Below are 26190 nucleotides of genomic sequence, written 5' to 3'. Positions count from 1 at the left end.
AGAAAGGCCCGTACAGGACCTGCAACATGCGGTCGTGCATTATTCTGCTGAAATGTAGGGTTTCGCAGGGGCCGAATGCAGGGTATAGCCACGGGTCGTAACACATCTGAAATGTAACGTCCACTGTTCAAAGTGCCGTCAATGCGAACAAGAGGTGACAGAGACATGTAACCAATAGCACCCCATACCATCACGCCGGGTGATACGCCAGTATGGCGATGACGAATACACGCTTCCAATGTGCGTTCTCCGCGATGTCGCCAAACACGGATGCGACCATCATGATGCTGTAAACAGAACCTGGATTCATCCGAAAAAATGACGTTTTGCCATTCGTGCTCCCATGTTCGTCGTTGAGTACACCATCACAGGCACTCCTGTCTGTGATGCACTGTCAAGGATAACCGCAGCCATGGTCTCTGAGCTGATAGTCCATGCTGCTGCAAACGTCATCGAACTGTTCGTGCAGATGGTTGTTGTCTTGCAAACGTCCCCATCTGTTGACTCAGGGATCGAGACGTGGCTGCACGATCCGTTACAGCCATGCGGATAAGATGCCTGTCATGTCGACTGCTAGTGATACGAGGCCGTTTCCCTGTACATGACGTTCGGTACTACCCTCCTGAACCCACCGAGTCCATATTCTGCTAACAGTCATTGGCTTTCGACCAACGCGAGCAGTAATGTTGCGATACGATAAACCGCAATCGCGATAGGCTACAATCCGACCTTTATCAAAGTCGGAAACGTGATGGCACGCATTTCTCCTTACACGAGGCATCACAACAACGTTTCATCAGGCAACGCCGGTCAACTGCTGTTTGTGTATGAGAAATCGGTTGGAAACTTTCCTCATGTCAGCACGTTGTAGGTGTCGCCACCGGCGCCAACCTTATGTGAATGCTCTGAAAAGCTAATCATTTGCATATTACATCTTCTTCCTGTCGGTTAAAATTCGCGTCTGTAGCACGTCTTGTTCGTGGTGTAGCAATTTTAATGGCCAGTAGTGTATATTATGGATAATTTTTTTAGGAAAGCAAATTTCAAATATTGACACAAATTTAGTAGGAAATAAATTGGATTTAATATTATCTCTTTCTACATGTACCTCATCCAGTACCACCCCTCTAGTTTATTCTTAAAACACACAAACACGACTGAGAGAGTATATTTAATGCAGTGTTTATCAGTATCTGAGCATCGCATGCCTACTCAAAGCGTGGTATCTTCTGCTCCATTCAGTTACATATTGCAGAGAGTCTAATTTTCTCATTCACAGTCATCGCTCACCTTTTATCTTCCTGTTTTCCCTATTATGCTTAACTTTCGGACACTATTGTCGATATTCAGTGATACACTCGACGATACACTAGTTTTGGATTAGATGCCATCGCAGAACCTCGGAAGGTACACAAATAAGCTATGCAGCATCAAACTTTCTCTGAGAATGACTGAGATAGCGTGGAGAAATAAGTGCTAGGGTGGTCAGTGGCTGGAGACAGTGAGCCGCGGTCGTGTCCGCAGCCACCCGACGAACGTCCCCGACTGGGTGGACCTGACGGAGCACATGTGCGCCGTGGCGAGCTCGGGCGAGGTGATGTGCATGCTGGGCATGACGGCGGCGGCGCACTGCCTCAGCGACTACCGCGGCTGGCCCCGGGACGAGCACAACTGCTCCTTCCACGTCGGCTCCTGGATGCTCACCAGCGAGCGGCTCTTCCTCAAAGATCTCCACGTAAGTACGGCTGCAATAGAGACGTTCTATGGCAACACGTATACAGCTGCTGTAAGTGCATTCACAATGCTGCACATACACTCCTGGAAATTGAAATAAGAACACCGTGAATTCATTGTCCCAGGAAGGGGAAACTTTATTGACACATTCCTGGGGTCAGATACATCACATGATCACACTGACAGAACCACAGGCACATAGACACAGGCAACAGAGCATGCACAATGTCGGCACTAGTACAGTGTATATCCACCTTTCGCGGCAATGCAGGCTGCTATTCTCCCATGGAGACGATCGTAGAGATGCTGGATGTAGTCCTGTGGAACGGCTTGCCATGCCATTTCCACCTGGCGCCTCAGTTGGACCAGCGTTCGTGCTGGACGTGCAGACCGCGTGAGACGACGCTTCATCCAGTCCCAAACATGCTCAATGGGGGACAGATCCGGAGATCTTGCTGGCCAGGGTAGTTGACTTACACCTTCTAGAGCACGTTGGGTGGCACGGGATACATGCGGACGTGCATTGTCCTGTTGGAACAGCAAGTTCCCTTGCCGGTCTAGGAATGGTAGAACGATGGGTTCGATGACGGTTTGGATGTACCGTGCACTATTCAGTGTCCCCTTGACGATCACCAGTGGTGTACGGCCAGTGTAGGAAATCGCTCCCCACACCATGATGCCGGGTGTTGGCCGTGTGTGCCTCGGTCGTATGCAGTCCTGATTGTGGCGCTCACCTGCACGGCGCCAAACACGCATACGACCATCATTGGCACCAAGGCAGAAGCGACTCTCATCGCTGAAGACGACACGTCTCCATTCGTCCCTCCATTCACGCCTGTCGCGACACCACTGGAGGCGGGCTGCACGATGTTGGGGCGTGAGCGGAAGACGGCCTAACGGTGTGCGGGACCGTAGCCCAGCTTCATGGAGACGGTTGCGAATGGTCCTCGCCGATACCCCAGGAGCAACAGTGTCCCTAATTTGCTGGGAAGTGGCGGTGCGGTCCCCTACGGCACTGCGTAGGATCCTACGGTCTTGGCGTGCATCCGTGCGTCGCTGCGGTCGGGTCCCAGGTCGACGGGCACGTGCACCTTCCGCCGACCACTGGCGACAACATCGATGTACTGTGGAGACCTCACGCCCCACGTGTTGAGCAATTCGGCGGTACGTCCACCCGGCCTCCCGCATGCCCACTATACGCCCTCGCTCAAAGTCCGTCAACTGCACATACGGTTCACGTCCACGCTGTCGCGGCATGCTACCAGTGTTAAAGACTGCGATGGAGCTCCGTATGCCACGGCAAACTGGCTGACACTGACGGCGGCGGTGCACAAATGCTGCGCAGCTAGCGCCATTCGACGGCCAACACCGCGGTTCCTGGTGTGTCCGCTGTGCCGTGCGTGTGATCATTGCTTGTACAGCCCTCTCGCAGTGTCCGGAGCAAGTATGGTGGGTCTGACACACCGGTGTCAATGTGTTCTTTTTTCCATTTCCAGGAGTGTATTTGTGCGCTGCTGAAAGGAGAAAGCAGCCACAGGTGTCAAACGCAATTCTATGGACGTCCACCAAACATAGGGCACACAAACATTGAGAATTAACAATAGGCTAATGGGAATCGGTTTGTCTTATCGCTAAATCATTGTCGACATGGTTTTACAGTCCTGTCAGATTAGAGAAGACCAATGGGCTATTAATTTTTTATCAATGCGAATCACGATGACTCTGTAATACATAGCTTTATCAGCGGCTGTAGAGTTTCTCCAGTTGGTGTAGCCCACAGGGAAAATTTTGAAAATTTGTGGTGAGTTCCTATGGGACCAAAACGTTGAGGGCATCGGTCCGGAGGCTTACAAATTTTTTAATCTAACTTTAATTAACTCACGCTAAGTACTACAGACACCCGTGCCCTAGGGAGAACTCGAACCTCCGATGGGGGGAGCCGCGCGAACCGTGGCTAGGCGCGGCGTCATAGGGAAGTGTAATACAGATGATCGGGCAACTTAAATCTGAATCTTCGAAAGAAGGACGATGCAGTCTCGTGGAACACAGTTGGTTAAATTCAGAGCTCCTGTATTTGAGGATGACTGTGTTACTACACTACTGGCCATTAAAATTAATACACCCCGAAGATGACGTGCTATAGACGCGAAATTTAACCGACAGGAAGAAGATGCTGTGATATGCAAAGTATCACAGAAGAGTATTTCAGACGTAAGTCTCGGAAAGGCATTGTAAAAGACAGTTATTTGATTCCCTGTAGAAACTAGGTTCTTATTAACTTCACTAGCCATGTTCAGAAAATGACTGTTAAATACTCATCAGTAACAGGAATATTTTTACTACGAAGTGACTTTATATCGTCGACCTTGTGCTGCTGACCAGACACTTCCCTCACGACTAACTATACGGTTTTAATTTTGTGCTGTGAACTAGCTATTCTATTTGCGTACCACATACTCTTTCCCTTCCTAATAATATTTTAATCACCTTACGGTATTTTTTGTAATGGGCTGCTGTAACTCGATTTGACTACTTCTAACAGTTTAATATAATTCCCACTTTCTTCTACATGATAACCTTGCCCCACCAGTCAGCCACCTGAGCTGTCTTTTACTGCCACTATCCTGTTTAGAACGTTCTAATGGAAAGAAATTTTCAAAGAGCATGAGAAATGTGTTAAAGAAAGAATTATATTTGACATCTATGCTACCGGTACTATGTACATCCTGTCCCTCTTGTTCCTTAACGAGGTTAAAAAAAACTCGTTGGCCTTTGGAGTAGTTTCTCTACATAGTTTGTAATTATACACTGATGTCCGAAATGAAAACAATACACAGAAATTTTGCAAGGTTCGGTTATTTTGCAACAAAGTAGTGTAAACAAGTGGTAGTAAATTAGAAACAATGAAATGAATATACAATACTGGCCATTAAAATTGCTACACCATGAAGATGACGTGCTATAGACGCGTAATTTAACCGACAGGAAAAAGATACTGTGATATGCAAATGATTAGCTTTTCAGAGCATTCACACAACGTTGGCAGCGCTGGCGACACCTACAACGTGCTGACATGAGGAAAGTTTCCAACCGATTTCTCATACACAAACAGCAGTTGACCGGCGTTGCCTGGTGAAACGTTGTTGTGATGCCTCGTGTAAGGAGGAGAAATGCGTACCATCACGTTTCCGACTTTGATAAAGGTCGGATTGTAGCCTATCGTGATTGCGGTTTATCGTATCGCGACATTGCTGCTCGCGTTGGTCGAGATCCAAGGACTGTTAGCAGAATATGGAATCGGTGGGTTCAAGAGGGTAATACGGAACGCCGTGCTGGATCCCAAAGGCCTCGTATGACTAGCAGTCGAGACGAGAGGCATCTTATCCGCATGGCTGTAACGGATCGTGCAGCCACGTCTAGATCCCTGAGTCAACAGATGGGGACGTTTGCAAGACAACAACCATCTGCACGAACAGTTCGACGACGTTTGCAGCAGCATGGGCTATCAGCTCGGAGACCATGGCTGCGGTTACCCTTGACGCTGCATCACAGAGAGGAGCGCCTGCGATGTTACACTCGACGACGAACCTGGGTGCTCGAATGGCAAAACGTCATTTTTTCGTATGAATCCAGGTTCTGTTTACAGCATCATGATAGACGCATCCGTGTTTGGCGACATCGCGGTGAACGCACATTGGAAGCGTGTATTCGTCATCGCCATACAGGCGTATCACCCAGCGTGATGGTATGGGGTGCTATTGGTTACACGTCTCGGTCACCTCTTGTTCGCATTGACGGCACTTTGGACAGTGTACATTACATTTCAGATGTGTTACGACCCGCGGCTCTACCCTGCATTTGGTCCCTGCGAAACCCTACATTTCAGCAGGATAATGCACGACCGCATGTTGCAGGTCCTATACGGGCCTTTCTGGATACAGAAAATGTTCTACTGCTGCCCTGGCTAGCACATTCTCCAGATCTCTCACCAATTGAAAACGTCTGGTCAATGGTGGCTGAGCAACTGACTCGTCACAATACGCCAGTCACTACTCTTGATGAACTGTGGTATCGTGTTGAAGCTGCATGGCCAGCCGTACCTGTACACGTCATCCAAGCTACGTTTGACTCAATGCCCAGGCGTATCAAGGCCGTTATTACGGCCAGAGGTGGTTCTGGGTACTGATTTCATAGGATCTATGCACCCAAATTGCGTGAAAATGTAATCACATGTCAGTTGTAGTATAATATATTTGACCAATCATCTGTATTTCTTCTTGGTGTAGCAATTTTAATGGGCAGTGGTGTATGTTCTACATAAATGATTAGCTTTTGAACCATGTTGGCCCGCGCTTACACGGTCAACATCAGTATCGCGGCGCAACATCATCTACCGGTAAAATGTGCTTGTGGCTCTCATTGTCACTATTAAACGGAAGTTAATGATCAGTGTGACTTGAGCAGACGTGCAGGATGCCTCGCAGATGTATGTGCGAAACTACCATAAAATCAGTGAGTTTGAAAGAGGGCGTATTATTGGCATGGGAGGATGTGATGCATCCATTCAGGAAATCGCTGCTAGTGTGGGACGAAGTGTTTCGGCAGTGCAACGGGTGTGTGCAGGATGGTCGATAGAGGGATGAAAGAGGTCAGGTCGCACCACTCAGACCAGCCCGCAAGAAGATCGACACCTCATCCGAAAGGCATTACGTGACAGATCTGCCTCCTGCTCAGATCTGGCGCAACAGTGGGACAGTGTAACACGTCGTAGCCTATCAGGGGTGACAGTCCGCCGCCGTTTGCAACGGCATGGATTACATGCGCGTCGTCCACTTCTCCGCCTACCTTTGACAAATGTGCAGAAACATGCTAGACAGCAATGGTGTACGGAACGACGTCACTGAGGATAGGAGTAGCATCAGACGGTGTTTCCGGACGAATCCAGGTTCTCTTTGTTTGAAGATGATGGCCGCATTTTGGTTCGCCGCAGACAGGGAGAGCGGCATCACAGTGACTGCATTCGCACTAGACATACAGTGCCAGTTCGAGGCCCTATGGTGTGGGATGCTACCGTGTGCAACCACAAATCATAATTGGTGCGTGTCCAGGGCACTGTGACCAGTGTGACCTTCGTGAATGACATCCTGCGCCCTGTAGCCATTCCCCTTCTGCACAACGTCCAAGACGCCATTTTTCAGCAAGACAATGCATGACCACTAGTTGCTGGATGAACACTTGCCTTTTTTGGTGTCACAGGATGTCAACCTTTTGTCCTGGCCCGCCAGATAACCAGACTTGTCGCCAGTCGAAAATGTGTGGGGTATGGTGAAGCAATGGGAGCACTGCTGTGACCCTTTGCCACCTACCACAAATGAACTTTGGAACCAGGTGAATGCAGCTTAGGTGGCTATACCACAGGACGCCACTCGCCCCCTTACACGCGGCGATGCCATCACGCATGGATCAAGCTGTCAGGGCCCATGGCCGACCCTATACCTACTAGGCAACAGGACACTTGCTGAACCGAGGCGACTGAAATGCTAATCATTTCTGCAGAGCATACTGATGTCACTATCCTTGTGAATATGAACGTCCTATCTATAGTCGTTCAAGGTGTACTGTTTTTTTCTGAACATCAGTGTACATTTCGTCAGAGATCACGAGAAAAAGATAAGATAGATCAGGACACGTACAGGGTCAAGGGGTTGTTTGGTCACAGAATTGACTGCCCTCTGCAATAAAAAAAAGTGAGTGAAGAAATCAACGATGAACTTGAACGGTTGTCATGTGGTGTCTGCACAGACCAAATGCCACAAATAAGAGAGCAGCGTCTTTGAAAAAAGTTCCTGGGCCCCTATCCGCACGTTGGCACAACTTAAAAAAAATTAACAAAAATCAACAGCAATAACGGCCTAAGACCTCCAGCACAAGAAGTCACCCTCGTTTTTGCCAAAGTCCTTATCATGGGCAGAGGAGTGGACAGACTTTCAGGGCACTCTCTTGCCCCGAAAAGGAGAAAGAAGCCACAATGATCAACGGTATGAAGATGCAGAAGGCAATGGAAACCACTGCAGTAAAGACACACAATGTATATCCAAAGGATATGTGGTCTGTAATTGAAAAAATTGTCATGATCCACTGGCAAAAGATTTTGGATTAGTCTCCCATTCGGCTCTCTGGGAGGGGACTGCCGGGGGCGAGTAGATGATGAGAAAAAAATGTAATAACCAACGACGGGATATTATTCTACGAGTTGCAGCATGGAATGTCAGAAGTTTGAAAGTAGTAGGAAAGCAAGGAAATCTGAAAATGGAAATACAAAGGCTGCATCTGGACACAGTGAGGATCACTGAGATGAAATGGAAAGATGACAAGTGTTTCTGGACCGAGGAATATCGGGGTAGTATCAACAGCAGCATAAAATCGTGAAACTGAAGTAGGATTCGTTACGAATAGGAAGGTAGGGCAGAGAGTGGGTTACTGTGAATAATTTAGTGATAGGGTTGTTCTCATCATAATTTACAGCAAACAAACGCCGCCAACAATAGTTCAGGTATACATGCCGACATCAGAAGCATGAGACAACGAGACAGAGGTAGTACATGAGGATACTGACTAATTCACTATGTTAAGGGAGATGAAACTCTAATTGTCATGGGTACTGGAACCCAGTTATAAACTAGGAATAACGAATGCTCTCTTCAAGAATAACAAGAGAAGGAGGTATACATCGAAAAGTCCCAGAGACATGGGACGTTTCCATTTCGATTACATCATGGTGTAACCACATACCCTTCTGAAGGAAGAATCTATTCTAAATCTAATCTAAATACTGATAATAATTTTGAAATGGGTGGAATATAGTGCAGTCACTCACGAACGACAAGGAGGGTGGGGGGGAGGGAGGGTACCACGTAATATGACGGTCGCCAGCCCACTAGGGCAATGAATCCCGAGATCTTAAAAAAAGTAATGGTAAAGGAAATTAAGCAAATAATCTCTTTCGTGGCAATATAAGGTTGTTACAATTTTCCACAACACAACATTTCATGAGAAAATAAATGAATCAGAAAACACTGAGTTTGTACTTAGTTAATTTGAAATACTAAATTCTGAAAGCAAAGTTAAATGAAAGTACTGGTTAAATAAATGACTGGCTGTAACTGAAATTTTGTTATGTAAAAAAAAAAAAAAATACGACTTTCAGTAACTTCAGCCTGACGTAATGTAAAATTTGGAAAAGGGCACCAATTTACTTTTAATTATTGAAAGACTGAATTGAATTTACTTTAAGAAAACGAGCAACTGAACTTACTTTTAACATAAGAGCAACAAGGTACTTACCTAGCCAGCAGAAGTCAGTAGCTAAGCTTAATCCAAAATATATGAAATTGTGCACTCTTAATTTGTGCTGTATCTTTAGTTACTAATTTTGCCAGTGAAATTTTACGTTACATTAAGTGAGTGACGTTAATACTGAAAATTGCCAATTCGTTAAGCCTCTGTTATGCAATACAAGAATGAACAGTTACCGAAGCAGCAAAATTTAGACTGAAACTGGTTATTAGCAAACAAAAAACACTGGCAGTAAATAGTTAATACATTTTCATATTTTTACGACACTCGGTGATTGCATGGAAAGGAAAGGGACACTGCTTGGTAATGTCTTAGGACAATTATAACACCGGTGCCCTACAAGTTTTAACTATTCCAGTTTATTATTCAAGAAAATTATTAATGTTTATGAAGGAAATGCCACTGGGCAAAGCCTCTACAATACTTAACAGTCTGTCCGCCCCGATAGCTGAATGGTCAGCGTCCAGGACTGGCCTCCTAAGGGGCCCTGGTTCCATTCCCGGCTGGGTCGGCGATTTTCTTCGGTCAGAGACTGGGTGTTGTGTTGTCTCCATCATCATTTCATCCCCATCCGGCGCGCAGGTCGCCCAATGTGGCGTCTAATGTAATAAGACCTGCACCAAGGCGGCCGGACTCGCTCCGTAAGGGGCCTCCCGGCCAATGACGACAAACGCTAATTTCCATTCTTTACTTAACAGTCTTACAATGTCGTAGGTGTGTGGACGACGGAGAATGTGCCGGCGACAGTGCTGAATTGCTGCTGTTTGCAAACCACGAGTCGTTTTCAGAGACACTGATAATTACGGGACAGGCACTAGTTGGAACTGCAGCTTCGTCCACGTATCCTCTCATACCATGCTCTCAATGCTCTCTGGTTAATGAATTAGGTACGCCTACACTGGCTGCACACCGCATCTTCGGGAGCGCCCAACAAACACTTCCGCACTCTTCCATCACTCAAGCTGCTGTGTTTTCTCTCTGCCCACAACACAACAGAGGCTCTCCATGCACAAAGATAAACAACGGCATAGCTACTCAAGCTGCTGTGCTTTCTCTCTGCCCGCAACACAACAGAGCTCTCCATGCACAAAGATAAACAACGGCATAGCTACTGTTATTCCGTCGTTGCTGTAGGTACATTTAAATAAAGTTCCCTTGGCTGTTATCCATAAATTTACAATATTTACATATAATTACAATCAATTATATACAGTCACAAATAAATACTCTATTATATCCATTGCATGTTAAATATAGTTTCTGTAACAAAGCTAACAGATTCAGAATTAGAAGTACAGTACAAGTTATCAACGGATATTAAACGGTGAAAAATTTTAGATGGTGCAGAAGGTACACTCCTGGAAATTGAAATAAGAACACCGTGAATTCATTGTCCCAGGAAGCGGAAACTTTATTGACACATTCCTGGGGTCAGATACATCACATGATCACACCGACACAACCACAGGCACATAGACACAGGCAACAGAGCATGCACAATGTCGGCACTAGTACAGTGTATATCCACCTTTCGCAGCAATGCAGGCTGCTGTTCTCCCATGGAGACGATCGTAGAGATGCTGGATGTAGTCCTGTGGAACGGCTTGCCATGCCATTTCCACCTGGCGCCTCAGTTGGACCAGCGTTCGTGCTGGACGTGCAGACCGCGTGAGACGACGCTTCATCCAGTCCCAAACATGCTCAATGGGGGACAGATCCGGAGATCTTGCTGGCCAGGGTAGTTGACTTACACCTTCTAGAGCACGTTGGGTGGCACGGGATACATGCAGACGTGCATTGTCCTGTTGGAACAGCAAGTTCCCTTGCCGGTCTAGGAATGGTAGAATGATGGGTTCGATGACGGTTTGGATGTACCGTGCACTATTCAGTGTCCCCTCGACGATCACCAGTGGTGTACGGCCAGTGTAGGAGATCGCTCCCCACACCATGATGCCGGGTGTTGGCCGTGTGTGCCTCGGTCGTATGCAGTCCTGATTGTGGCGCTCACCTGCACGGCGCCAAACACGCATACGACCATCATTGGCACCAAGGCAGAAGCGACTCTCATCGCTGAAGACGACACGTCTCCATTCGTCCCTCCATTCACGCCTGTCGCGACACCACTGGAGGCGGGCTGCACGATGTTGGGGCGTGAGCGGAAGACGGCCTAACGGTGTGCGGGACCGTAGCCCAGCTTCATGGAGACGGTTGCGAATGGTCCTCGCCGATACCCCAGGAGCAACAGTGTCCCTAATTTGCTGGGAAGTGGCGGTGCGGTCCCCTACGGCACTGCGTAGGATCCTACGGTCTTGGCGTGCATCCGTGCGTCGCTGCGGTCCGGTCCCTGGTCGACGGGCACGTGCACCTTCCGCCGACCACTGGCGACAACATCGATGTACTGTGGAGACCTCACGCCCCACGTGTTGAGCAATTCGGCGGTACGTCCACCCGGCCTCCCGCATGCCCACTATACGCCCTCGCTCAAAGTCCGTCAGCTGCACGTACGGTTCACGTCCACGCTGTCGCGGCATGCTACCAGTGTTAAAGACTGCGATGGAGCTCCGTATGCCACGGCAAACTGGCTGACACTGACGGCGGCGGTGCACAAATGCTGCGCAGCTAGCGCCATTCGACGGCCAACACCGCGGTTCCTGGTGTGTCCGCTGTGCCGTGCGTGTGATCATTGCTTGTACAGCCCTCTCGCAGTGTCCGGAGCAACTATGGTGAGTCTGAGACACCGGTGTCAATGTGTTCTTTTTTCCATTTCCAGGAGTGTATTTTATCTGCATTTTCGATGACACAATGGTCAGACAGCGATTCCGAAAACAGATATTGGATTTTAAGGCGTACACAGAAGCAGATATAGACTCAGATCAGAATTTAGTCATGACAAAGAGCAGACTAAAGTGTAAGAGGCTCTACCGAAGAATCAGTGTGGGAGGAAATGCGAAACTGATGTGCTAAAAAAAAAAAATAGTATGACTAGGTCCTCCCGTCGGGTAGGCCTTTCGCCGGGTGCAAGTCTTTCGATTTGACGTCACTTCGGTGACTTGCACGTCGATGGGGATGAAATGACGATGAGTAGGACAACACAACACGCAGTCCCTGAACGGAAAAAATCTCCGACCCAGCCGAGAATCGAACCCGGGTCCTTAGGATGACATTCTTTTGTTTTTTTAATAAATGTTTTATTAAAAAATGTTACACTTTCCAAATACATACTATTCATGTACTAACCATGTACACATGTTATACATGAAGTTATTTAAACAAAACGGTTTGATCATTTCATTTACGCTGTTGTTAAAGAAAGACAACAGAAGATTGTGTTACTGACTAAATTACCAGAAAGAATTAAGTTAAACATCAAGAAAAGTTTTTTTAAAGACATTCAAACTTCAACCTGAAGAAGTAAAATCTGCACTTGGAATTACATGAGCTTCAATCTTTACATAAGCATAATTAGTTCTTTATGATAGCTATCAGCAAGTTGGTGGGATAATTTTAAATATAAAACAATTTAATAATCATATTAGACAATTTCTGAAATACTTGAGAATGGCGGAAAGGAGATATACAATAAAGTTGACTAGCCTTCCAACTACACTTTCTGGACATAAATTGAATGTTTAGTATCTGAAGTGATCAGACCTATATAATCAGTCTTTCACTGCGAAACTGACTTACACATCACAGTGCAAAAATGAACAGGGCAATGTGCCAGCCATTGAATATTACATTATATCAGATAGAAACTTACGGTTTTGACCAATCGATAAGGACATTTCTATAAAAACTGTCTGTTTCCAGATTTCTAATATAAGCCAATAATGCATCTTTAATGTTTTGTGCTTTGACACTATTAGACACACAATCTAAATGTCACATAAGTTCTGTACATTAGCTTATAAATTTCAAAAACTACTCTCTGAAGTAGGAAAAGCACACATCATCATATACTGCAAAATCTTAAATAATATCCTTAAGGTAACTACATCACTGTCAACACTGTGATGTATTACCCAATGCCCATTCTTGCAAATACAATTTTTAACATATTACCGAACTTTTTCTTGTGATTCGAATACCTTCAAATTTTGTGGAATTCACACAGCATGTGTACCTTGAACTCTATGATGCTATCGGATCCTAATTTGTTAAGGAGGTAATTAACAAAATTTCCCAGCAACCAGTACACAGCGTTATTTTTTGCTTCTGGGAAATAGCGTGCTTCAGGCCTGTTTATCAATAACAGCGATATATACTCAGGGGATGTTCTTGTAATCAGAGCTATTTGCTCCCGTATCCATTTCCAACTATTCATGTGACCACTGCAAGTATATCTATGAATTATTGTGTCAACTAGATGGCATTGTTGACATAAATTTGTTTCACAGAGTCCGATTGCGTGCAGTCTTTCATTGGTGCTAACTATGTTGTTAACTGTCTTGTACCATGACGTTTTTATATTAGACGTGAGCACATTAGAACTAATGTTTTTCCATATCTCAGTCCACTCAATGTTTGGAAACTGTCGTTCTATTTTGTTCCTTCCTTCGCTTTTCTTTCGTTCCCGCGTTATGGCTCTCGATGTTAAGTGTCGTGACTGCCTGAGTTCGACACTGACATAACTAAACTCAACATAGAAAATCCTCACATGCTGTAAGCGACTGTTGATATTCTGCACGTCAATCGGGGGAAGCAGGCTTCGAGGTTTAATGATCTCGAAAAGTTGGCTGGTTATGCTTTCTCGCGAGTCTCTTATTAAATTAAATTGCCTTTTGCTAAAAAGTGCAGAGGCTTTATCCGTTATATCAGTCAATCCTAGTCAACCACTTACAGGATCTAAAGTGGCTACTGTAGCAGGTACTCTGAACACTTCACCACTCCACAAAAGTTGATTTTGGACATTATTCTCCTCGCTATCATTCTCGGTATTGGAAACAGTATAATAAGCTTTAGCAAGGATGCATGAGTTGATATACTGTGTTCTTTGAACCTGGTTCATATATCGAGTTAAATTCTCTACAATGGCTCCTTGCACTTTATCTGCTGAAACTTTCCAATTTAAAGCCGTCATTTTCATAGGGCATGCTGTCAGGGTGATCCCAAATGTTTTATGTTGTCAGACTAATTTTGCCCACTTGACGTTGATATTATCAAAACCTCTGAGATTTAACACACTTTTTTTCGTTTTCATTGGCTCCAGATGCTCTACAGTACGAATCAATCACTGTTGCTAGCGTAGTTACCTCGTCATTATTCCTTACAATGACCCCTATATCGTCAGCATAGGGTCTTATAACTGTTTTATTTCCTGATAATGTTAAGCCTTTTAATCTAGCATGGACATGTCTGAGGAACGGGTCCAGCGAAATGGCGAAGAGCGACATGGACAGAGGACTTCCTCGAGGAACACCTCGTTGTATTTGCATCTGCCTGGATTGTTGACAATTCACCGCTATTTTGGCATTTATTCCAGTTACTATGTTCTTAATCAACTATATGACCCTATCGTTGAAACCTATTTTCTTCAATGTCTGTAGAAGATATTCATGATTTACTACATCGAACGCTTTATAAAACTCTAGAAACAATAAGGCACACTTTTTGTGTTTGTTACAGAAGTTATTGCAATGATATCCCTGAATTCTGGTAGATTTTGAAAAATGGTTCTGCCTTGCGCGCAGTTCTGATGTTGACTAGTAATTTTATCTGCAAGGCATGAAATTCTCTTGTTTACTATTCTAGCTATTAATTTATAATCAAAATTCAGCAGTGAAATTGGACGAAACTTATTTAAATCTTTGTTTCCATTATTTTTTTGCACCAGAACAATTTTACTCTCCTTAAATTCAGCCGGAATCATTTTACCCTGAATAACCTCATTTACAATGTCCGTGATTTTCTCACCTACTATTGGCCAGTAACGGATGTAAAACTCTGCTGGCAGACCATCCGGTCCTGGGGATTTTTTTGGTGGTGAGGCGCACAGAGTCTCATAAACGTCTTCTTCACTGACAACCTCGAGAAAATTTTCGTTGTCATCTTGTCAGCTGTGGGGCTAGGATGTCAAGGAATTCTTCCAAGGAAGCATCAATACTCTGATGTACAGAATATAGCTCGCAATAATAGCGATAAATCTCGTCCATGATACCCTGCTGGGTTCTGAGAATCCGTGTTTTGTTAGAATTTCATCAATAAAAGTCCTTCTCCCGTTTTTCGTATGCTTCACTAAATGATATAGGGAAGTAGTTTCATCTTCTGACACCGAATTTGCCTTCGATTTTATTTTCAACCCTTCCATTTGACTTCTCTTGATATTAAGTAACTTTGCTTTGACTTTTTTGGTGTCTGCTATCCGAAGTGAGGAACCTGCTGAGACTTGATCATATAGATCTCTCAAAACGGAATGGTAATATTCTATACTGAATTTCATTTCCCTTGCGCTCTGGGCACTGTATTGAATAAGAACCTTCCTCAACTTTGGCTTTGCCATTTTAACCAACCAGTCAATAGCAGTAGCATATCTACTACGGGCACGCAGGCATATTGCCCATGTTTCTTTAATCAGGTCTTCTAAATCATGATTTACTAACAAGTGTTCAAATTCCACTGATTCTTGAATCGGCGAAGCGGCTGTCTTGTTAGATTTATGCAAGCTAAGGCACTTGAATGGTCTGAAAAGTACGTAGGAATGGTTTCTACTTTTGCCATGGAACTTTCAAAATTTTTAGAAATATATAGTCTATCAATGCTGCTACGTGATGTTGCCGTGACATAAGTGAACTCAACAATGGAGGAGGTATTTGATTTCCCATATATCCTTTAATTCTAAACCAGTAACTAGTTGTTTTAGTTCACTTGAGAAATTAAAATTAGGTAACTGATTTTTTGGTTTTAAAACACAATGAAAATCGCCTCCAAGTAATAACTGTCTTGGAGTTTTTCTTAACAAGTATAACAAGTCATCTTTGAAGAAACGTGCCCTGTCAGCTCGATGAGAACTTCCTGAAGGGGCGTACAAGTTGATGATAGTCACATCATAGATATTTAGTCCTATTCCCCTTCCGGATTCCAGTCGTTCCACCTCGCTTACTGCAATCCCTTCCCTCACCAAAACAGCTGTTCCAACACTTGTTTCGGGAGACACATTTATGTAACTGACAAAACCGGGAATTACTAAATCCGAAATTAGAACTTCTTGAAACAGGGCAATATTAGTCGCGGATTCGTATAAAAATTCCTTAAGGGCCGATAATTTCAAACCGGTCGTAATTTTATTTATGTTTATAGTGGTGGCAGAATAAGATTGAATCATTGTGCTGTCACTATGTAGTTGCTTTGATGAAATAATTTAGTTTCCTGTGGTTCAGAGTTCAGTTGAGCTGTAACAGTTTTCTCGGAACGCTGAACATGGAATAACACTTCAATCAGTTTATTAGTTACTGTACCGTTTATTTCTGCTTCTGATGTTTTCTCTTGTACCGCAAGCAGACTGATTTCCTGGTAAACTTTCTGATTTTTCCGCCAGTGATTCGTGTACGACCGTTTCGGAGCGAACATTCTTTGGGCTTGGGTCGCCCCTACCGGATTTTCCCTTCCCTTGGTTACGAGCTACATTCTCATTTGGTTGCGTCGGTATTTTACTTCGCGGCTTATGTGGAGCAACAGCAGACGCTTTCGCAATTTCGGTTACCGGCGCCTACCCTGAGATGTTGACCGTGATTTCAGTTTGGCCACCACTTTCTCGTTCTTCATTAATTTCACTCACTTCCTGATCGAGGGAAACAAATGGAGACTGCAGTTTTGCAACTTCTCCCTGAATTTATTAACAGATAGCTGCTGATCTTTGCAGCTACTGCACCTGTTGTTTCTTGCAAATTAGTGTTGATTACATCCCCTTCATTTTCTGGTACCGTACGTGAATTATCTTTCTGTTCATTAGTTTCCATTCGCATTTTGCCTTCAGGTTCCTCTGCCTCCTCATCGCACTGTTTTTGCTTGCTGAACAACAATCAGTTATCTCCAGAGGTCGTTTTTTCGGTTGCATTTCAGTTTCACGAGTAGTGGCAACAGGGTTTCCTTTTGTTGTTAACGGGGGAAATTGACTGTTATCGTGAAGGCAGACATCAGCTTGGCCCGCTGCGTTAACATCCTCAACCAGTTGATCCGGGCTATTGTTTGGTAACAGATCATTTAAGGTAAGCTTCTGGCGCTGTATCAAATTACTTTTAAGAACAACAATTCGCCGCAGACATTCCTGTATGAAGTGGCCGGTTTCGTTACATATATGACATGTAGCTTCCTGACCTGTATAAACAATTTGTGCCTTATACCCACAAACAGTTATGTGAGACGGAATATTCGTCTTAACGTCCATCTCTACACAGCAGACCCCGTTCAAACACTGCAGTTTAAAGCGAGGCGACCATCTTTCATTTGCAATTGATTTAACGTCCCCGTGGTTTGAAAGAGCTTCCTCAATCTTATCATTTTCAGTTTCAATGGGAAGATTCAAGACACGAACGGTTTTGTAGTGAATGTCCGCTCTATAGATGGAAACCTTACTTTTATAACCATTTCTATGCACAAAATCTACTTCATAGCCCCACTTTCGTAACACTTTATCAACAGTCGAATCACTGATTAACTTGACAAAAACACAGTATTTTTCCTGATCCAGTTGCCAGGTATGGACGGTTTCAGAATTTAGACCAATTACCTGTGTAATCCAGTCATCTATTTCCAGGGATGTCGGCTGAATAGGACGGGATTCCTTGTCAAAAGCAAATACCAGAGTATTCTTCCTGAGGTTTGTAGCCATAGTTAATCCAGCGAAGCTATTTCGACTAAACAACCGAAATTCCAATTAGCAGCAACAAAACCAGAAAGAGTGATCAGATCACAAGGAATAGGAACGAACACAGAGATTAACGGACGGACGGCACTCGGCGAAGCACAAGTACAGCGATGTAAACAGGGAAGTGCACTCGCGAGGGCGGCTGAAACGGAACTGAAAGTTTTGGATACTGTGATAATGAAAAACACAATGAAAACAAAATAAAGATCACACTGCACAACATAGAAGACTACAACACCATAAAAAAGGCCCTCACAGACAAAAGTATACCACACTACACGTTCCCCACCACCAAGACAAGAAACAAAAACATCATCATTAGAGACCTTCCCAGACGCCTCTCTGCCCAGGCAGTCAAGGCAGACCTGACTGCCCAGGGATTTGTTGTAAAAATGGCGAGCAGATGGGAAAAAATGGGGCACTGAGTAAGTGGCCGTTATTTTAAGTCACTCTGCCAGACATACCCCAGAACAGGCGCGAGATCAAAGCTGTTCTGGCAGTCCCTGTCACCACGGAGCCATTCCGCTGCAAGAACAAGGTGGTGTAATGCTTCAGGTGTCAGGGACTGGATCAAATAGCCACCCACTGCCAGATGCCCGTACGCTGGAGAAAATGCGCCGAACCCCACGACACCAGGACAAGCATAATAAAACACATGGACCCGCAGATCGGGCGCTAATGACTGTAGCATTTTTGCGCCCTAAAACCATAACAAACAAAAAAAAACAAAAAACCCACAGATAAGGTGGGCACTGTGTGGGATAAACCACACGGCAGGATAACAAGGCTGTGAGGTCGACAAAAAACACACAGAGAAGGCAAAGGATGCGAAGGCTGACCCCCACACACCAAAACAAGACACCACCATCCTATCAAACCACACAGAGAGACAAAATAGGACAACACACACAGACAAAACTTGGCTAAAACCAAGGCCTGACACACCAAGGGTAACATATGCAGAAGTTGTCTCTCCACCAAAGAGCGCCGACGGAAACGTCAAGAAATCGATGCAAGCCCAGTCACCACAATACCAGAACACCACCAGGAAAAACACAACAACAACCAGGTCCACCAAGACAGAGGAAGCCTTAAGGAACCCAACACTCAGTCCACCTCCTCGGATCAATTGTTAGGCATTATGGTCCAGACCATGAACCTCATCATGGAAATGATGAAGGAATTCAGGTAGGCCAGAAGCAGAACACTCAGATCCTTGTTGCCCTTCAGGCAGCAGTCCAGCAGTCGCTCCCCTCTGCGACTTCCTCAATAGTTTCAAAATCCCGTCATGGATTGACGACCAAATATCCAAGGTCTGACAATGTGCGTTTTTAATGCAGACGGCATTGTTCTCCATCGACATATGCATAATGGGGGAAACCCACCTAAAAGCGGGAATAAAAGGGACAGTTCCCAACTACGTTAGCTACCATAAAGACAGGCCAACCCAAGGCGGAGGAGTGGCCATATGCATCAAAAGAGGGATCCCCCACCACCAGGTATTCTTACCAGCTACCAATAAAATCGAAGCAGTGGCGGTGGAAGTAACCACTGCCACTGGACCCCTAACAATTGTTGCAATCTACCGTCCCCTATAAGACGAGAGAGACATAGCTGCTCTAGGGCAAATTGAAGGCAAACTCATATAGGAGGCGACTTCAGTGCCAAAATCCTCCGACCACGACCCAGTGATTCTAGAGGTCGATGTGGGAGAATTAGTAGCACTCCCACGGTACCAGACGTCTTACGAACGTACAAACTGGGAGCGATACCGAGAAACTGTCGCCTCTAATATCTCTCGTGGCCCGCCACCTACTGCCGAAACAGTAGAACAAGCGTTACAAGACCTAACAGGCACCATGCTGTAGGCAGCGGAAGATGCCTCTTCCCACAAAGGGATGGCCCGCCCCCGCAAGTACAACTCCTGGAACATTTGCTAGCTCAAATCCGACACAAGAACAGAGTGGCAAAAGAGTGGAAGATCAACAGAAAGCAGGCCACCAGGAGGCTGCTCAATCGTCTACAGAGAGAGCTGAAGGCAGCGCTCAATGAGCACAGAAACCAGCAATGGCAAAACCGTCTCACAGTCCTCAAAGTAGACGATCACACACTATGGCAAACAACCAAGAAATTCACCAAAAGATGCGTTAGGATGCCGCCACTGCACAGCGAGTGGGGTGTGATTCAAAAATGGTTCAAATGGCTCTCAGCACTATGGGACTGAGGTCATCAGTCCCCTAGACTTAGAACTATTTAAACCTAATTAAGCTAAGGACAGCACACACATCCATGCCTGAGGCAGGATTCAAACCTGCGACCGTAGCAGTAGCGCGGTTCCGGACTGAAGCGCCGAGAACCGCTCGGCCACAGCGGCCGGCAGCGGGGTCTGGCCTACAGCCATGCTGAAAAGGCCATCGACTTCGCCGACACCTCTGAGAAGCACTTTCAAGCGGCAGAATCCCAGGATGAAGAACACGAAGAGGTAGTCCGTCGTCAGCTGGCTGTCTTCCTCAATGCTGAGGAGGACCCAGAGGACGAACCCCCACTTTTCTCCCCTGAAGACGTGGCAAAAGTAATTAGGTCCCTCCCTACAAAAAAGGCGCCAGGGCACGACAGTGTCACCAACCAGCTAGTTAAAAACCTCCCAACCTCAGCTATCGAACACCTCGCGAACGTCTTCAACGAGATTACTCGTACCTGCGAGTTCCCAGCATACTGGAAACACGCGAAGTGGTCGCGATACACAAACCAGGGAAAGACCCTTTATTCCCGCAGCACTACAGACCGATTAGCCTCTTGCCAACTCTCAGCAAGATCTATGAACGCCTCCTGCTTATTCCCATACGAGACCACATCACCGACGAGCGACTTCTGCCGGATTTCCAATTCGGGTTCCGACAGAAGCACTCCGCCCCACAACAGATCGTGAGACTGGTGGAAGCAGCCAGAGAGGGCTTCAACCACAGAGGCTACTGTGGGATACTGCTACTTGATGTAGCCAAAGCCTTCGAGTCGGTATGGTATAAAGAGCTATTATACAAGTTATACACACAGGGGTTCCCTGCGAGCACAGTCAGGTTAATCCAAAGCTATCTCACGAATTGAACTTTCTCTGTCAAGCTAGAAACAGCCACCTCCACCAAAAGCCGTATTCGTGCTGGGGTGCCACAGGGATCGGTCCTGGGGCCCGTTTCGTACAGTCTCTACACTGTGGACACACCCACAGCCCCCCTGGTGCACACTGCACAGTATGCTGATGACACAGCCTTTTACACTGTTAATGCGAATAAGGACCTGGTCATTCCTGGGCGACAAAGGGTTTTAGATAACACAGAAACCTGGACCCATCGCTGGTGCATCACCATCAATACTGAAAGGACACGGGCTATGCTGATCACCCAGAGACTCGGGAGACCTGGACCCCCTCAACACCCCCCCCCCTTTTCACCTGCACCTACATGGATCCAGACTCCCCTGGCGCATATCCGCCAAGTATTTCGGCATAACCTTGGACTCGAGACTAATGTGGAAACCCCTCATAGGCTAGGTCCATAGGAAGGTCTGTGCCTGAATGTCCATCCCATACCCAGTCCTCAATACAACCCACTCCATTACCTGCTCTGTAGGAGTAAATGTCTATCAGGCCATTATATGGCCAGTAATGGAGTATGCGTGCTCAGTCTGGGGATATGTGGCGAAGCAGCGTCTGGACAAACTCCAGAAGCTGCCGAACCGCGCCTTCAGGAGGGCACAAACGCCCTATGTCGATCTTCGACGACTAAGACGAAGAGAAAAAAATCCCAAAATCTCCAAGTCCTAATACCAATCCTTAGTCCTTAAAATACCCAACATGTCGCCAACCTCAGGCAAGTACAAGACACCACCAGAACACCACCACAGTACACAGACAGCCAAAACAATCAAAGATAATCACACACACACAACACACATTGTGGAGCAAAAGCCAACAGGCTATAAACTCCTCCATACACTTCCCCAACGAGGGGAAAGTAAAAGGTGTGTATGTGTGTGTGTGTGTGTGTGTGTGTGTGTGTGTGTGAGAGAGAGAGAGAGAGAGAGAGAGAGAGAGAGAGAGAGAGCAGACAGGCCATTCCATCAGAATCACCTGATGATGCGGAAAGGTTATTCGCCGAAATATCGTCGGACTTCAACGATTGCATCCGGCTGGACATCCGAGAGCCCTGGAAGCAGCAGAACTTCTGCTTACCAGTTCTCTACCGAAGGAGGTCATCAAGAAACCGAGACCAGATAGTTCAGTTCTACCTGATCTGTACGGCCTGCACAAGGTCCACAGAGAAGGTGCGTCTTTACGTCTGTAGTGGGTAACACTGGTGCAGCCACCTACGATTTGGCAAAGTACTTGACCTCTTTACTCAAACCCATTGTAGATAAGTGTCCACATCATACAAGAAATTCTAGTGATTTTATCAGCACACTTCAGTCACCTAAGCTGGAAAACAATGACTTCTTGAGCTTTGACGCCGTTTCGCGTTTTACATATTTGCCTGTGGTACACCCACGAGATTTTATTGGCAGTAGGTTTGGATCTGACATTACAGCGTTGTTATAGCGCACCCTTTCCTCGGTTTTTTGAACAATATGACAGTCACCACAGGTAGTCCTTTCTCTCTTCTGGTGGCCAATCTTTTTATAGATTATTTTGAGGAGCGAGCACCCGCTTCAGCTATTTTAAAATCAACAGTATTTTGGTGATACATCGATGACACGTTTTTGTGAAGCCTCATGATTTCGACAGTCTGCCAGAGTTTCTTCAGCATCTGACCTTCGTATACGAAAACGTAAAATATACTATGGATATGGAGAAATATGGTTGCTTGCCATTTTTAGACGTCTTGATGTGACGTAAGAGCGGTGGCACACTTGGGCATTCGGTGTTTTCAAACCCCACCCACACAGGCCATTATTTACAAGCTGCTACTTGCCACCATCCGCCACAAACGACGGGCGTTCTAAAGACCGTGAGGCGTCGAGACCATATCATCTCAGATGCGGATAATCTGCAAACGTAACTGGGACACCCGCAGACTGTGTTCCTGAACAATGGGTATTTGACTCAGTAAGTACAGAGAGCGCTGCAGACATCCAAACGACAGAACGCGGAAGAGGATGATGCCTTCAGAACGCCAGCTTATCTACCATATATTGGAAATATTTATAGAGAATTAGCAGAACATAAAGATGACGTAAAACAAAAGTAATCTTTCGTCCTCCTTCGAAATCTCGGCACTACTGCGATGTGTTACAGTTGCGAAACGCAGGTGTTTACAGGATTCTGTGCGAATGCGGCAAATCTTATGTAGGGCAAACGACGCGCACTGTGGAGGAACGCGTTATATGTAGAACACCAGTGGCATGCTCGCCTCCTCCGAGCTAGTAAGTCCGCTGTCGCCGAACACTGTATTTCCACTAGTCATTTGGTGAAATACAATGAAACAAAAATCGTGGCCCACACGTCAAATTTTTGGAGCTCCATCGTCAATGAATCAGTGGAATCACGACCGTCTGAGTTTCTTAATCGAGACGGTGGCTTTCAGTTAAACTGTGCATGGAATCCTGTCACGGAAAAAAATCCGTGCTCTGCGTAGCCGGTGCCGTTCTATTATTTTACCGAACGAAGACAATAGGTTTGATGTCGACGAGGCGAGCTTCCACGGCACAGCGCACAGATTTATAGCAGAAGCGCATGCGCTTCGAGACGACACGCTCAACGCCAACTGCGTACACCACGCATGTCCCGATAGGGTCTTAAATACGTGCCCTCAGTCCATTTTCGTTAGTATTCAGCTGAAGATGGCCAGAAGGTGCCGCGCAATATCGTGTCAGCATGTTGCAGACATCTGGTAGCTCGCCCGAAATTTTATGGAACAATCTGTATGCAGGGAAGGTTTTAAATTCCGCAACTGTTTTAATGATTCGCATCTGGAAGAAAATTTGACCACATTATATATTTCAGTTGCTTGGTAGGGGAAAATAAAAGTGTCAGAGTGTTGCAGATAAGCCATTATACAAGCTCTATTAATGATGTGAGGGGGCTTCGTAGAATATTGGTCCAAACAGTGTGGCTTTACGAACGGTATGTCATATCGTCTGAGTCTGCGATTAGTTTGGTTTACTTTGCATGCTTTTAGTGTATGGGGTAATATTTTGCGACTACTCTGTCTCGGCTTATCCCTTTTGAATGGCAATGTTGCTATCAAGCAACGCTAATTTCTAGTGGCCATTATACGATCAAATCCATTGAATCAGTGTTGTTCTTAGTCAACGATTGACTACACATAGTTGCTAACACCTTCTTCTGTTGTGCTATAAGGCCATGTTCTCACCAGATGGAACACAGAAGACGAGGGGTTTTGCTGGCTCACAGCTGAGAAGTCCAGGTATTTGTTTACTCTAAGGTTCTACTAGTACATCTCGTCCTCCATTTGTCTCTGTCTATCCCCTCCTCCCCCTTCTCTGCCCATCTCCTCTTTCCTCTTCTCTCTGTCCTCCTCCCCCTCCTCCTCCTCCTCTCTCCCTTTTCCCACCCCCTCTCCATTTATCCACCTCTCCCCCCCCTCCTCTCTCTATCCATCCCCCTGTTCCTGTCCATCACCTCCACCTCTCCCTCTTTCTTCCCATCTCCGGCACCTCCTCTCCCTGACCACCTCCTCCATCCCCACTCTCTCTCCATCTCGTCCCACCCTCTCTCTGTCCATCTCCTCTGCCCCCTCTCTCTGTCAATGTGCTCCTTCTCCCTCTGTCCATCTCCTCTCCCCCCTTAATTTGTCAGTATCTTCCTTCTGCAGTCCCTGTTCGTCTCCTGCTCCCCCTCTCCTATTCTTCTCCTTCCCTTTCCTTTTTGTGTCTTCCTCCTCTATTCTCTCTCTGTCCATCTCCTACTCTTTTCTTTCTCTGTTTCCTTCTCCCCTTCTGTCTGTTCACCTCCTCCTCCACCATCTCTCTGCCTGTCTCTTCTTCCCCCTATCTCCGTCCATCTTCTCCTCTTTCCTTTCTCTGCCCATCTCCTCCTCTCCCCTCTGTCCATCCCCCCCATCTCTCTCCTCCCCCTCCTGTCTGTGCCTATTGCCTTCTTCCCCCTCGCTGTTCGACCATCTCCTCATCCTCCCATCTCTCTTCATGTTATCACTCTCACTCGAGCTGGAGACTCATGGTTCTTACCCTTTCGACATACGCTTCGAAATTTTAAGTAATATATGTCTCAAATTTGATTCTAATCTTTCCAGGTTTTTAGGGTGACCTTTTTACACGTGGTTTGCTGGCATACGCTCATCTCAGACATATTTCACACATATTTAACATATTTCTTGCGTATTTGTACACGTAATTCACCTGCATGTCTAGCGAATTTCGCCCTGCAGTTTCATTTCCACGCAGCTTAATGTTTAGGACGTCGTATCCCTGAACTATGTGCTGTACTACGGCATAATTTTGCAGGTACATGCAGTGGTATATGTGCCTACTGTCTGCGAAATCTATTACGACTAGAATTAATAGGAGAGGAGTAATAAATTAAAACATCAAGCGTGATGGGACGTTTTCCCTTGCATCTCTGTGTTTATGACGCGATATCTCCTGAACTGTGTGTCGTAAAATGACATACTTTTCTATGTAAATTAAGTGGCACACGTGGATGCTGTCTGCAAAACGTGTTACGAAAAAAATTAGTAACAAAGAAGTAATAAATTAAAATGTCATGCATGACATGCAAGTTTTTCATGCATTCAGTGTGTGCAACGTCGTACGTCCTCGACTAAGTATCATACAATGATGTATCTTTTCTGGTACATTCAGTGGTTGGTTGGTTGGTTTTTTGGGGGAAGAGACCAAACAGCGAGGTCATCGGTCTCATCGAATTAGGGAAGGACAGGGAAGGAAGTCGGCCGTGCCCTTTCAGAGGAACCATCCCAGCATGTGCCTGGAGCGATTTAGGGAAATCACTGAAAACCTAAATCAGGGTGGCCGGACGCGGGATTGAACCGTCGTCCTCCCGAATGCGAGTCCAGTGTGCTAACCACTGCGCCACCTCGCTCGGTACATTCAGTGGCATATGTGAATACTGTCCGCAAAATGTGTCACGAGTACAGATATTAGTAAATAAATAATGAATTAAAACATCACGCTTCATATGGAAGTTTTACTGCATGATCAGCGAAAATGTAGCAGGCGGCAAACTCTTTTCCTTTTATTATTTTGTG

General features: G+C 45.8%; 1 protein-coding gene across 1 annotated transcript in view; it reads left to right on the top strand.

Annotated features, from left to right (window-relative positions):
* Positions 1-26190, top strand: part of LOC126485032 (neuronal acetylcholine receptor subunit alpha-4-like) — a 170415-nt gene that overhangs the window by 75922 nt on the left and 68303 nt on the right. Inside the window, exon 5 of the mRNA XM_050108636.1 lies at positions 1525-1735. Coding sequence (XP_049964593.1) covers positions 1525-1735 — 211 coding nt within the window. The remainder of the gene's footprint in view (positions 1-1524; positions 1736-26190) is intronic.

The sequence above is a fragment of the Schistocerca serialis genome, chromosome 6 (genome assembly GCF_023864345.2).
Source record: "Schistocerca serialis cubense isolate TAMUIC-IGC-003099 chromosome 6, iqSchSeri2.2, whole genome shotgun sequence".
In the NCBI taxonomy this organism is placed as follows: Eukaryota; Metazoa; Arthropoda; class Insecta; order Orthoptera; family Acrididae; genus Schistocerca; species Schistocerca serialis.
This window is presented reverse-complemented; position numbering and strand designations above follow the sequence as displayed.